This window comes from Chaetura pelagica, unplaced genomic scaffold, assembly GCF_000747805.2.
Source record: "Chaetura pelagica isolate M959 unplaced genomic scaffold, ChaPel_1.0 scaffold234, whole genome shotgun sequence".
Classification (NCBI taxonomy): domain Eukaryota; kingdom Metazoa; phylum Chordata; class Aves; order Apodiformes; family Apodidae; genus Chaetura; species Chaetura pelagica.
The window spans coordinates 103,709-118,753 of NW_009952967.1; the positions used below are offsets into that span (position 1 = coordinate 103,709).

A 15,045-nucleotide genomic window follows, 5' to 3' on the forward strand; every position below is an offset into this window, starting at 1 on the left:
TGAGTTTGTTTTGGTTTCTTTTGTTTTCTGAGACTGGAAGATTCCTTGGTCAGGTTGCTTCTAAACTGTATTTTCATCTACCTGGTGTTACGTTTTAATCAGCAGGAGATTAAGCAAGGAATTTGTGTCTAGGAATGAAAAAGAAGACAAAAAGAATAGCACAGAGAGTTCAACTGACTCTTGAGATGCTCTCCAAGGCACAGGACACTGGTTAATGTGTGCTGGGTACTCGGTGGTAGATCATAGAATCACAGACTGGTTTGAGTTGGGAGGGTCCTTAAAGATCATCCAGTTCCAACCCCCTGCATGGGCAGGGACACCTCCCACCAGCCCAGGCTGCTCCAAGCCCCATCCAACCTGCCCTTCAACACTGCCAGGGATGGGGCAGCCACAGATTCCCTGGGCAACCTGGGCCAGGCTCTCACCACCCTCACAAGGAAGAATTCCAACCTCATTCTCCCCTCTTCCAGTTTTCATCCATTCGCCCTCATCCCATCCCTCCCTGCCCTTGTCCCAAGTCCCTCCCCAGCTTTCCTGGAGCCCCTTCAGGCACTGGAAGGAAGAAGAGCCAAGGAGCTGGGAATTGGCTTGGGATGGAGTCATGCAGGAGGTACAGGACAGCATGTAGAGTTGGGGCTCATTCCTCTTGGAAGCGAAGGTCATTGCAACCTGGTGGCTGCTTTTTATGCCACTACATGAAGAAACTTCCTTGGCTTTTTTTTTTTTTAAAATAAGTAAGTTACAATATTTTTGTTCAAAAAAAGGAAAAAGGTGCTCTGAAAAGTTATTTCTAAATGTCTTGTTAAAATGCCTCATGGGCATAACTGCACAGCTTAGGTTTAGTGCTGCTCTGGGCAGATAGCACAGGGGAGAGCAGCTGGTGGGTAAATTGTTACAGCCCAAGGAGATCATTGGAACTGTGAAAACCTGACACCCCCGTGGTCCTGCCTTTGATCTGCCACAATCTGGGGCCTTTTCATTGTGCTGCAAACACTTTCAGGCAGCAGTAGCTTGTGTGAGATGTGTTTGGGTTTCTTTCTTGTCATGTGTCTGGTGTTGGAGGATTTACTGGTAATCCCTGCTGTTCCATCTTGCCGTGGAAGCAGATTCTGGAGGTGCTTTTGGAAAGGACATGGATGGGGTGGTCAGACACCACAGGGTTTGGTGCTGGAATGTTGCTCTGATTTGCATCTTTGCTGTTTTTCTGCTGTGGCACTTGCAGGGCTTAGGGTATTATAGATAAATGGGTTGGGTCCTTGATGGAGATGACCCTCAGGTTGTGCCGGGGAGGTTTAGATTGGAATTTAGAAGAAACATCTTCACTGAAAGGGTTATGAAACACTGGCACAGGCTGCCCAGGGTGGTGGTTGAATCACCATCCCTGGAGGTATTTAAAAGCCATGCAGATGTGGTGCTGAGTGACATGAGTTAGCACCAGACTTGGTAGAGTTGGTTTAATGGTTGGACTCAATGATCTTAAAGGTCTTTTCCAACCAGAAGGATTCTGTGATTGTGTGACCTTCTCCAATCACCTCTGTCACCCTCATCTCAATGTTAATCAGCAATCCATCTGATAATGTGGTCAGTTCCAATCCTTTGGGATGAATCACTTGATACACTCATTTTTTATTTCCTTTTCTTTTTCCCTGGCAGGCTCCTTACCCCTCAGGACAGAATGCAGCTCCAACCACGTTGGTGTACCCTCAAGCCCCTCAGACAATGAACACCCAGCCTCAGACCCGCTCGCCGGTAAGGGCGCCCACCTCTGCCTTCTGCTCTTTCTTCCTCATTTCTGTGTTTCTCTGTCTCTGTGTGTGTGTCAGTAGCACTTGGCCTGGAAGAGCATTTTTTGCTGAACTGGAAGCACATTCCGAATGGCAAATCCTGGTTGAATTTTTCAGCCATTGTCCTGGCAGGATCATTTTCCTTTTCAAGTGACTTACCAGAAGAGAAGCAGTGCAGGGATTCTCATCTGCGTTCAAATAACACCATTTATTTTTAGCATAGTTGCTTTCAGGTTCACTTCATTTTAGAGTTTAGATTCATTACCAGAATCTTCCTCTTTTTTTCTTTTTTCTTTTTTTTTTTTTTTTTTTTTTGAAGGAAGTGGTTGGTAAAGTGATAGATCAGAGATCAGTAAGTGAAAGTGATTCTCTGCAGCAACACTCAGTCTCCAGTGGCCTCTGGGCACTGCTTCTGAATCAGTGCCACAGTTCTAACCATTTACTGCCTTGCACCCTGGAGGTGCTCACATATTTCATGGAGAACTTCTTTGTACCCAGATCTTTTTGTGGTTAAGCCCCTTTTTCATCCTATTTTAGGTTTGATTGTCCTCTGTAATCTGTTTCGGGGTGGTTTTTTGTGTGTGCATACTGTAATACTGCTCTGCTAATGTAGGACTTTGGTTTCCCCAAACCAGGCTCTTTTTGGGCAATCTCTGCTCGTAACCCAGGTGCATATGATGCCTGGAGACCCTACCAGGGCATCTGGAGGTCATGATAGCTTGCTGTCACCATGTCTCAAGCCTCATTTATCCAAGGGAGCAGCATTCCCTGCACCTCTTGCAGTTCCACATCTGCATGGTAAAGCTTTCAGGTTACCTATGAACCCACCAATTTTTGGGGAAGCTGAACACTGCTGAAGTGGAGTAACCCAAAGCCTCAGACATCTTCTGTTTGTCCATGTGACAGGCACACAGACACAAGGCAAGCTTTCCCCCACGTGCAGCCACATCAAAGCACTTGGCTCTGCTTCTGGAGGTTCCTCCTCCAGGGGTTTCACAGGAGGGGTGGTTCTGAGGCCCTTTGATGAACTAGATAATTAACACCAGTTTTGATAAAGTTCCTGTGGTGTGGACAGCTGTGAATTGCCCAGGGAAGCTGTGGCTGCCCCACCCCTGGAAGTGTTGAAGGGCAGGTTGGACGGGGCTTGGAGCAGCCTGGTCTGGTGGGAGGTGTCTCTGCCCATGCAGGGGGTTGGATCTAGATGATCTTTAAGGTCCATTCCGTTTCAAACCATTCCATGATTCTATAAATTTGCAACCAGATCCCCCTTCCCACCTCCTTAATCCCTCTTCTGATCAGGACACTGCTGGTAAAAACCCCTTTTTCCTCAGTAAGTGTAATCATCATCTTGATGTCTTAATTATTGAAAAACACAAAGAAGTTGAGATGGTTAGAACTGGAGCAAAAACCTGACTGAAGAGCTGCATCTCTAAACCAGTTTCTTTGACAGCCCAGCAGAGCAGTGCCAATACATTGCACAGACAACTGGAAGAGGAGGAAGGTTTTGGAACAGAGTCCGGTTTACAGGTCCCTGGCTGGAAGAGGCTGGATAAAATACTGCATTGTAAGCAATATAACAAACTGTACTCCTTCTTGCAGGCAATTGTGCCCATGGCACTGTTTTGATTTCTTCCTTCATTTCTTTATGATTTCATTTATTTATTTATTTATTTATTTATAACCACATCTTTATTTTTTGGAATGTGTTGGCTGATCTACAGCAATGCCCTGATTTTGCTTCTTTGCTACAAGCATGAGCTACTGTTGGCAGTTCCCTGCCAGGTGAAGTGGGGCCACAGTTGGGTCACAGTTGGGAAGGTCCCACCTGGTGTAGGACAGAGACCAGGGTGACTTTGGGCTTGTCGCTCAACACTTCCATCCTTCAGGGAATTTGGCCAGAAAATGCCACAAATTGTCAGGTTTTGGCCCCATTATTGAGGGAGATAGTGAGGAAGAGTTTGTTTGCAGTTGTCAGCCATTTTTCTGTTGTTTTTTTACCTCTCCTGTGTGCAGTTTGTGCCATCTGCTCTGCTGGTGACCATTTCCACCCCATGACTAAAAGCTGCACCCATAACATCTCATTCCACCTCCCCACCCCAAAGCAAATGCAAGACTAGCCTGAGTCCTGAGCTACTCTTGCATTTTATTCTGGGCTTGTTTTATTTCATATATTTTTAATTATTATGTTTTAATTTTTTTTGACCATCCCTTTTGGTGGGGAGGGGTGGGTGAAGAGGGGACCAGGAAGGCAACGGGACATCGTTACCATCCCTTGGTTTCCATCGCACAGTCCGAGGGGCTGTTGCACTAATGAGATGGATCCTAATCCTGCTTCCTCGAGCAGCTGGAGCTTCCTCCATCCTGTTCCTGCATCCAAGGGCTACTGGTGGTTGCACGGGGCAGGCTGTGCTGTTCCCTCCAGACCAACTGCCTTCCTGTTTTCTCCTGGTAGCCTCGTAGCATCACCCCGATAGTGAGAATTCCCAAGTGCAACTTCAGCCTGGGGAAAGACAACAAAACCAGAGTCATTCAGCACTGCTGAAAATTACCCCTTAGCTCTTGCTCTCTGAGCACCAGGAAATTTTAACATAAACTGTCCAATCCTAGGAAGTCTGCCAGAAGTAAAACCCCATGATCAGAGAGGTTGTTGGTGCCATCCAGCAGTGGTTGTTTTCAGAGAGGCCTGAGGTGTGTCAGCTCAGCGTCAGCAGGTAGACACTGTGTCCCACTGGCCCCAGAGCAGTCAGCAGGGCAATGAGGAGTGTGGGTGGCAGAGATGTTGGACCCAGGTTTCATAAAGAAATTTTCCTTTCTACCTACTCCCTTCATCAGACAGAGAAACAAAACCTCAGTATGTCTTTTAACCTGAGCCAGCAGTGACTACAGTTTGTTCTGTTGCTTACAGCTACTGATAGGAGTCATCATCCTATCAACCTGAATTATTTGTATAAAATTAAAAATTAAAAATCACTAGCCAATGGTGACCAGTGCAAAATAGATCAGGGGATTTTTCCACTAACTTCAAGGTTTTGTTTGATGTTTTTTTTTTTTTTCCTTGTAACACACGACTTTTCACCATGGAATGTACTTCAGCTTCTTGAGATAAAAGCTTCCAGCTCTTGTTGGAAACACAGCAAGAATGAATCTTCTGTGGAACAGTGATAAGAAAGGTACTTCAGGCCTAACATGAAGCAGCAGAAGGTTTTTGCACCCCATCATTGTCTTTCCATTTAATTTTTCTCACTGGTGTGTAGCACGGAGTGTGTAGCCCCACCAGAAAGGCTCCTGTCAGCCCTTCCAGGGTAAACTTTGTTCCCTTCTCTCTCTCAAACCCATTTCAACTGGTTTTGAGGAGTTCTTCCCTTAGGAAAATAAGGATTGATTCACCTCCTGAGACTCATCACTGCAGGACCCATCCTTGGGACCTTGGGAGGATGCTGAGACTCTTTGAGTGTTTCTGTCCTGCTGTTGATACCAACATGGAAATTTTAGCTCATGAGTTTGACAAGATAATCACACTTTTTTTTATTTAGGCTCAGGGAAAATATTCAAGGTTGGGAAAACTGTTATTTGATGCATCAGTGCAGGTCATTCTTTCTAAACTCTTGTGCTAGAAATAGTCTGTGTGTGCATTTTTTTTTCCTTTCTGAAGGTTTTGATGACTTTTCATTCAAACATCACAACGAGATGAGGGTAGAAGGAATGTATAGACACTGGTAGGAGGAGCAGACTACTTGGGAATCTGAAATACAGGGGATTAAATTGTTTATAAGGAGAAAATCAGCTGGACCAGTGAATATTTACACTTTGCTTCTCACTTTTGATGGCATTAAAATAGCTGGGAGGTAGGGCTGGAAGAGAACCCCAGGCTGCTTTTTCCCACTGGAAAAGCATCTTATCAGGAAAATCAAGAATTAGGAGCCAGTTTTGATCACTCTTCTCAGGCAGAAAGCAAACCCTGTTGAGTCCCCATGGTATGGCTTAGCAGAGGGGACTGTACCATGTGCCTCAAGTTACTAAACCATCACAACTAGCAACAGGTAGAGGCATGTGGTGGGTAAAAAGCCACCATGGGATCTAGTTTCATTTACTCCATTTAATTATTGGAGCTATTATCAGTAGATTTATCTGCTGTCATCATGGAGCTCTGCTGATTACACTGAGAATTAAGGGTTTAAAATACCTCACTGGGCTTCTGGAGGAGGATACCTTGTCATCTTTATTTCTCTTTTCCATTCCTTGCATTCATTTTTATTTCTGTTTTAACAATCAGTTACTTATTGGAAAAATGCTTTTAATGTTTACTGAGCTTGTGAAATTCTGGTTACTTTCCTCCGGGTGTAACCCAAGTGGGTGGGAAGTGATTTAGTAACTTGAGCTGGGGGAATTGGGACCTCCTGTTCTCTAGCCAAGCTCTGCTGCTGCTGCCTCCAGCACCGCGGGGACATCCCGGCTTAGCCCGTCCCCTTGCCTGTCGGATGGGGTGACAAATGCAAGGAATTAAGGAGGGTTGTGGGGTCAAAAGAAGAAGCTGGAAATGAAATTGGGTGTTGCTGGTGTTTGCCTTGCAGGGGGTTTCCTCTCCAGCAGGACATTGGCTGTGCCTCCCTGGCTCTGAGCTGCTGGCCAGCCCTGAGTCTCCATCCTCTGCTCCCACCACATGTTTGGAAGCTCTGAGTCCAGCTGCCTCAGCCATTGCCCTCCACCTTAAACAGTTGAAAATCTTCACCGCTGCTTGTTTTTAAGTTGGTTTTTTGGTTTTATTTTTTTTTTTCCCCCCAGGCAGGACAGAGAATGCCTGCATTCATAAACTAGAGTGCCTCTAAAATAACCTGCAGCTTTGGCTGTTTATCCCCAGCTCCCGAGCAGCACACGAGCCCCGTAAGCGATGTTCCCTCCTGAGATCTCAGTACCTGTCTGTCACTGTCCTGCAGCAAAGCTTTTGACTGTTTTGTGGTTGTTTAGCTTTCTTTTTTTCTTTCCTTTTTAATTTTCTTGTGGGTTTATTTTGCATAGAGTGTGACATTTTGGTTTCGTTGTGGTGTTTCTGACTCTTTGTGCCTTTCCTTTTGTGTTTGTTTCTCCTGCCTTTCCCCAGTTTGCAGCGGGGCCTCGACCTGCCCATCACCAGGTACAGTACCCTGCCCCTTCATTATCATCCCCAACTAATTGCCTGGGGGAGGTGGGTGGGTGGAGGTGGTTCACCCACTAACTCAGAACTCAATCCTACCCCCTTAGTAGCTACAAGCACATGCATAACCCTGCTAACAAGCTGCCTGCAACACAGAGTAACACTTGTAGTAACACTTGTAATTCCTAATCAGTGTCACTGCACTCATTAACCACCCCATTTACCACCCTTGCCCTAGGAAAGGAGAACCTGTAGAGATGGTTGCCAGGTATCTGTGAGATTTGCTTGCCTTTTCAAGTCAATAGAAACTTCACAGTCTGTTTCCCAAACTAACTGGTGGATGAAGTTGCCTGAGCTGAAGATGTCAACAAGAACCAGGCATCTGCATCCCTGAGAAAATCCAACTTCTCCAGCTCAGAGCAAGGCCAAGGACTCTTCACTTCACACATTCCTTGTGACACACCTGGACAGCTGTTAGCAGTGCATGGTGCACTGTTGCATTGCCTAATGTTGGTTTTACTCATCCTTAGAAAGCCAAGCATGTAGGAATCGAGTTGGACGTTGTAAGGAACCACTTAATTGAGAAGAATGCAAATGAGGAATAGCTCTGGCTCATGAAACTCATGGGCAGCACTGACTAGGGTGGAAGAAATTCTCAGAGGACTTCTTCAGCATCAAGACAGATGCACAGGGTCCCTTCTGTCCTACTCAAGGTGTCCAAAGTTGTCTTTTCTATCAATTCCTACATTCATCTTTGCCAAAACCCTTTTGGGGTTAAGCCTTCTTGATTCTACTACTTCTTGTAGCTTTTTGAGGAGGCAGAGGTGGCACTGGGGGTGTTCAGGGCCAGGTTGGATGAGGCTTTGTGAGGTCTGGTCTAGTGGGAGGTGTCCCTGCTTATAGCAGGGGGGCTGGAACCTGGTGATCTTTAAGGTCCCTTCCAACCTTAACCATTCTATGATGGCAGGAAAAGAGCAGGGGGGGCATGACAAGTGCAGGAAAGCTCTCCCAGATTCTTTTGTTTCTGTGTCCTTCTCTAGGAATGGAAAGAACCAGTTTGTTTCCACCAAATTAACAGGGGGAAAAAAAATCATCACATTAATTCCATTGATGTGAAGTCAATGAAGGTTTGTTTCCGGAGAAATATCTTGTTCTCCCTTTGTTCCTGTTAGTCTGAGCAGTTTAATCCTGTAGAGATGAGCACCTTGGGGAAAATTCTGCCTCAGGAGAGCAGGTAAAAGCGTGTTAAGTGGGCACAGACACCCCGAGAAGCTGGTTGTCTTGTCTCCACCTCAGCAGCAGGGGGGCTGGCATCCTGCCAGACCAGGGCAAAAAAAAAGGCTTAAAAAATAGAATGAGGCATTTGCACTCGTTTGTTCACAGGCAAATGTCATGTGAGAGAGAGAGAAATTATTTTTGTGCATCTCAAGGGGTTACATCAACAGGAGGTGGTGAAGGAAGGTTTGCAGGATGACTGGGCAACCCAGGATTAGTTTCTTGGTTAGATGCTTTTTGTTCTTGACCTTAACTTCAGGTCTGTGTATATTATATTAGGTGATACCAAAAATGCATCTCTGTTCAGGAACTCGTTGGCTCTTCCATAGGTCATTAGAAGCAGATGATGTCTTTCTTCAGTGTGAAACATTTAATGTTGTCATCAAAATTAGGGAGCTCACAGGGAGCAGGTTTGGGACCCTGAGTCTGGAGGCAGCACAGCCTTGGAGGAGACAATTTCAGCACCTGGTGGCTTTACTGGAATGACTGCCACCAATCTGTCAGGGTTTGATTTAAAACTTCCTTTTGGATCCAGTTCTGACCCTCCTTGCAGGTTAAAACTTCTGATTCCCAAGTTTTTATCTCTGCATCTTTAGCTGCCCTGCAGTTACATTTTTGACTCTGTTAGATCTGAGGGCTGCTTGTAATTATCTGAGAGAAGCTGTCACTGTTAGAGAAACATTTCAGGCTTTATTCCCAGTTGTATCTGTCATGAGCTAGATCAGAACAGGCAGAGGGAAACCTGGGCTACAGATGAAGCTGTTTGGTTTCTTTTAATCCAAAAATCTCTGCCCATGGTGTGGTTTTGGGATGGAAAGAGGGATTTTTGCCACCAACATGTGGCTGTTGAAGCAAATTCATCCCAAACTCCAGACTTAGATGATTCTTGAGACCAACTTAAATTATTATTCTCACTTGGGGACCCTTTAACATGCTGGAATAGTTTAATTGTGGCAGACTTTGAATTTCTGTAACCTAAAAAAAAATACTAAATAGAAAATCAACCCTTATAGTGTTATTTGTTTCAACAACAGAGCCCACTCCTCCAAGAAAGCAGCTGCAAGATGAGGTTTGCAACAATTCCTGGGTCAATCCCCGTGTGATTTTATCAGCATATGCCTCATTGATTCTTTGTCTTTTTCAGTCAAATAATGGATTCTTCAATGTTATTTCCTGTAATTATTAGATCTTTAAAGTACTCAAATTAGCATGATTAAAGCATCTGAAGTTCACTGGCAACTTTATAAGCAATTTATTTTTCTGTTGGGGTTTCCTGGCCTAGAAGTTCCAAGCCAGTAGATGCTGTAGAAAATATAATCAAAGTCTGTGTGAAAGAAAATATTAGAATGAGGTTTCAGGTGCTACATTAAGTAAATAGCTGCTAAAATCAAATTTAAATAGCTGCTGAAATCAAATGGAAATACCTGCAGTGGTTCTGATTAAATTGAAGCATCTATCAATAATCCTTGTTTCCAGTAACACAGCTCCCTGAGAGCCCACCAAAAAAGTCTGGGTTTGGAGGAGGAGGAAGAAAATGTGCCCTACAAAGTGTTTTTTGACAGTATTTTTAAATATAATCAGTTTGTGAGTTTCTTGAGGTGCTGTAGTGGGCTCAGCTGCTGCCCTGCCTGGCTCACTGCTTCCTGCCTGTGGGCACGGAGCAGCCTTGGTTTTTCTGTCCCCACTTTGTTGCTTCTGGTCCTCATGAAGCACCACTGAAAACAACATTTTTCTTCTAAGGTGAAGTGCAAAATGTAGAATAACCAAAGTGTTTTTTGACAGTATTTTTAAATATAATCAGTTTGTGAGTTTCTTGAGGTGCTGTAGTGGGCTCAGCTGCTGCCCTGCCTGGCTCACTGCTCTGCTTCCTGCCTGTGGGCACGGAGCAGCCTTGGTTTTTCTGTCCCCACTTTGTTGCTTCTGGTCCTCATGAAGCACCACTGAAAACAACATTTTTCTTCTAAGGTGAAGTGCAAAATGTAGAATAACCCTTAATTTAAGAAGTGACTTTAAGAGCGTTATGGGTTGATTTGAAATGGATGCCTGGAACAGGCCAGTGTGATTGTAAACAGAAGTAAGAACAAGTATAACTGTCATAGTTCCCTTTCTGACTTAAAATTGGATTTGAGATTAGTTTACTGGTTCTGGCAGACTAATTTGGTTTGGGGTTGCTGGTTTGCTCCAGTTTAAACTTGGGGTTACTCAAGTTCTTTTGGGTACAGTTTATACAGCAGGGAGCTGGGTTGGGCCCAGTGCTGCTGCTGCCAAGCCTTGTGATTTGGAGAGCCTGGGAATTGAAACCCTGAGTTGACTTCAAAACTAACCATTTTATAGCTTTCTAGAATATTTGGAGTTAGAAAACCATCAGAAACAGCTGCCATAATAATTTCTGGGTCTTCATCCACAAGTGTGGAAAAGAGCTATCAGTTTTAAATCCCATGGTTTACCCAAAAAGGGGTTTCCCCTCCTGTTTTATCATTTAATAAATAACAAAAAGTGAGAAAGTCTGAGGCAGGGGGGAAACCAAGTCTTGTTAGGAGGTTGTTGGTGGCCACTAGAGAAGCAAGGTGTGGATCTGTGGACTTCCTGGTGCAGCTCCTGCTTCTGGCACCACATCTCAGGGCTGCAGCTTCTCAGCCAAGCCCTGGTGCCTGTACTGAGGTTTGGAAGGTGAATTCTAATGTCTCAACTTTGACTCCAAGCAAATGTGGTTCCTGCTGTATTGCCTGGGTAGACACCTGCTCCTCCTCCTCCTCCCTCTGCCAGATCAGGGCCAGGTTCTTGGTTGGACCAAAAAGACTAAAGATTAATACCTGAGCTGTCTGAGGGCATGAGAAGCTTCACTGAAGCAGGAGCTTGGGTGCCATTTGATTTGATAGTGTTGGTGAGGACTTGTTTAACTTCTGCTTGTCAACAACTTTCTGCAGGACTTTGAGGGCCCATCATAACTGCCAGCCTTGGTCCAGTCTGGAAAAAAGAGATGGGTGCCTGTTGTGTCTGATGGGTGCAGGTTGGCTGAGGTTTGTTTTCAGTGCTCTTGCCATGATTTTATGTTTCAGTGAAGCTTTCAGAGTAGGTAGGGAGAGCTCCACAGGCCTCTCCCTGGGAGGGATGGCTTAGAAGTACCCAGCAAATAGAAAATCAATTAAAATGCAGTGGTGATTTATCAGGAGGAGGTTTGTGCTCTTTGACCATTGATTTTTCTAGATGACAGCCTCTTACCTGGCTGGCCTTCAGCAGCCTTTTGACACCAGGTCATGTGGGAAGAAAATTATGTAGGAGATGATGATCCAAGGGCTGGAGCAGCTCTGCTCTGCAGACAGGCTGGGAGAGTTGGGGTGTTCAACCTGGAGAAGAGAAGGCTCCAGGGAGACCTTAGAGCAGCTTCCAGTGCCTGAAGAGGCTCCAAGAAATTTGGGGAGGGAGTCTGGAAAAGGGGGAATGACTTTAAACTTGAAGAGGGGAGATTTACATTGGAAATTAGGAGGAAATTCTTGAGTGTGAGGGAGGTGAGACCCTGGCACATGTTGTCCAGAGGAGCTGTGGCTGCCCCATCCCTGGCAGTGTTGAAGGGCAGGTTGGATGGGGCTTGGAGCAGCCTGGGCAGGTGGGAGGTGTCCCTGCCCGTGCAGGGGGGTTGGAACTGGATGATCTTTAAGGTCCCTTCCAACCTCAACCATTCCATGATTGTGTTGTAACCTGCTGACAGGTCAGCAATACCCACTATTCTGCAATGTAAAGTGAAAGAAGAAAGGACTTTTACACTTTTTGGTGTCTTTGACTATGGAAAAGTGGCAGACTCCAGTTATTCTCACCGTAAATTCAGTGTGTGCCCTTGGTTCCTGCAATTCTCAGGTAGTTCCCCCACATCTGGACAGCCACATTGTTTGTGTTAATGTGGGAACATGGGAATGTGTTGCTCTTCCAGTGGTTTTTCCTGCACCCTCATTACCAAATTTTTCTCCCCAAGCAGCTGCCTTCTGGTTCAGGTCCCATGTGTGCTGGTGATTGTTCTTCATCCAGATGAACAGGGCTGGACCTAAAAAGCATTGTGCTCATCTTGGTGCTGTCTGGATTCCTGTGGCAGGGAGTCACCCATAGCTTTCCAGGAGAAATCATTTTCTACGGGGAACTCAGGTGTCTTAAAATCTTCAGCACCAGAATGACCGTTTGAAGCTCATTGTCATGTCAAGTGTAGAGGCATCACCACTGCCTTCCACCCTACCCAAAACACCAGGGCAGACAAGCCCAGCTCATTCTTTAGTGGTTACCACTCTCCTTTCTTCTCACCACCCATGATACAGTTATTCACAGACTATTCCCATTACTTCATCAGTCACCACTCTTCAGTCTTACAGATTATGACCCAATTTCTACAATTTAGTTTGCTTCCCAATGACATACGTGTCATTCCTTATCCTCCCAGTCTTGGTGCAGAAGTGGAGACCAAGTCCATGATTTCAGCCAGGGTTTCTGCCTTATCTGCTATCTCTAAAAGACCAGAAAGGAAAAATATTTGATGTTTAGGAAGAGAGTGAACAAAGTCTTTCTGTGGGATCATATTTCCTGCCATTAATCATGGTTTGGTTGGGTTGGTTTTTTTTCTTAAACTTTCTTAGAAGTTTTTTCTGACCTTTGGGATCCCTTGGTACCAGCTCAGTGTCTTTTTCTGGCTGTTGCTGTAGGAGATGAATCCAAGCAGGACAAAGAGATGAGTTGTGTGCAGTTAGGGTGCATGTTATCTCCTGTTCCTTCCTACTGATCTGTTAAGCTGTTCCATTGGCTTTCTTTCTGTTTCCTGCTGCTTTCTTGCCTCGTTATTGAAGGGAGGATTCAGGCCCATACAGGTAATTTTAACTCCTGGTTCTGCATGGCATAAGTGTCTCACCTCTGTCATTACTCTGTTAGTGAATGCCTTCATGTCTGATAACATCAATCTTACCAACTGAGTTTCAAGATTGCAAAGACTCCAGAGCAAGGTCTTCCAGTGCCATGAATGCTTCACACCCTGAGCGCTGATGCCTTTCCCAGCTCGTAAGGGTGGAGCACGGAGCGTGTCCCAGTGGGTTTGCTTGGTCTCCTGGACCTGGTCCATCTGCGTGGGGCATCACTTCATGCAAACGTGGTAGAAGAGTTTGGTACCACCTGGGAGAGGTTGCCACCTTTCAGAAAACCAAGGGCAAGAGAAGTCACCTGGCTCTATGTGCTCAAAGGATGGGCATGAGATGCCTCTGGCCTTTGTAAAAATCTTTCTTTTTAGCTGTTCTGAAGGTTTGTTGGAACAGTTGCCTTGATCAGGTGCTCTGAGCAACCTGGTCTAGTGGGAGGTGTCCCTGCCCACGCTGGGGGGTTGGAACTAAATGATTTTTAAGGTCCCTTCCAACCCAAATAATTCTATGATTCTATGATCTTTTCATTTACACAGGTGGCTTTCTTGGCAGCCCAGCCACCCTATAAAAATATGTATTTGACAAAAATCATTTTTCTAACATTAGCTCTGAAAGTTGGGCTGTCCTTCAGCTGTACGTACATTTGCAGGTGCAAAGTAATAATTCTTGGAGTTTAAAGCTTCTTACCAAGGCTAGAAGATGATCTTGTTAATTACAGATAAACAGAAATGGTCCTGTAGTTTTCTGAATGTGTGGCAACCCTTCGAAAGTAGTGTTATATTATTGTCATGATGTTGCAGATGACCTTCTAGAAAAGTCTGACCAGTTCTTTGTTTTCTCTCCTCTCTCCTTCCTCTCTCCCTTCCCAACCCTAGTTTTTCCAGAGGCCTCAGATACAGCCTCCAAGAGCCACCATCCAGAACAGCAGCCCTTCCATCCGTCCTGGTGCGCAGACACCGACCGCGGTGTATCAAACCAACCAACACATCATGATGGTCAACCACCTGCCCATGCCCTACCCCATGCCTCAGGGCCCCCAGTACTGTATCCCACAGGTAACACGTTCCCCAAGCAGCTCCAGAGCTCCCTCTGGATTTTCTCTGGATCTTCTGCAGGGTTGGGAGGGAGGGAAGATGAAGCAGGTACTCGTGTGTTTATCTCCTGTCCTTTCTCTGTATGAAGACTTTGTTCTTCTGTGCATGGAGGCAGAAAGACTGTTCTAGTTTTGGAGGTCCCACTAAGAGACTAAGCTCTTGGAAATTTAAATGTATCTAAGTTGACCTAATAGCTCTACAATTACCTTAAAAGTGTGGGTCTCAAAAACACAGTATTGCTGAAATCAGGGGAGTGACTTTTCTACTTCAGCTCTCATGTCCTCCCTGTCCGGGCAGTAAATGACAGCTTCCCTCTCATTTTTTTTGACAGTAACGTATAATTCTGTAGTACTTTAGTAATCAGATCCCCGTTGATTGAGGGGCTCAATTACAGGGTCTATATGCAACAAACAGCATGGAGTTGCCCCATCTCCTTGTTAACTGGTGTTTGTTTTTCCCCTCCCAGTATCGGCACAGCGGCCCTCCCTACGTCGGGCCCCCGCAGCAGTATCCTGTTCAGCCACCAGGACCAGGACCTTTTTATCCAGGACCAGGTCCTGGAGAATTCCCCAATGCCTACGGTCAGTTCTTCTTGGAGTTTTCTTACAAAGTATTTTCTGGGTGTGTTTTTCTGTTGTCAAGCTGAAGATTTATCACAGATTAGTATTTGTTTGAACTTCAAATAGCTGCTCAGTTTGGTCGTGTCACTGCCCTGTTATTCACTCCTGAAAAATTCACAAGAACAGAGTATTGTTGGTAGGAGTGCTGAAGGAAAGGCTGCAACTCACAGAGCTACCCCTGATCACATGTGAACAACAAGAGTGGCTCTTGGTTATTCCTTGCTTGATCATTATTATTTATTAAGGTATTGT

At 45.3% G+C, this 15,045-nt stretch overlaps 1 protein-coding gene across 1 annotated transcript in view; it reads left to right on the forward strand.

Moving 5' to 3' along the window:
• Positions 1-1,719: 1,719 nt before the first annotated feature.
• EIF4G3 (eukaryotic translation initiation factor 4 gamma, 3) overlaps positions 1,720-15,045 on the forward strand; it is an 86,312-nt gene continuing 72,986 nt past the window's right edge. Inside the window, exons 1-6 of the mRNA XM_009995741.1 lie at positions 1,720-1,749; positions 3,235-3,348; positions 6,883-6,915; positions 13,017-13,037; positions 13,955-14,134; positions 14,640-14,754. Coding sequence (XP_009994043.1) covers positions 1,720-1,749; positions 3,235-3,348; positions 6,883-6,915; positions 13,017-13,037; positions 13,955-14,134; positions 14,640-14,754 — 493 coding nt within the window. The remainder of the gene's footprint in view (positions 1,750-3,234; positions 3,349-6,882; positions 6,916-13,016; positions 13,038-13,954; positions 14,135-14,639; positions 14,755-15,045) is intronic.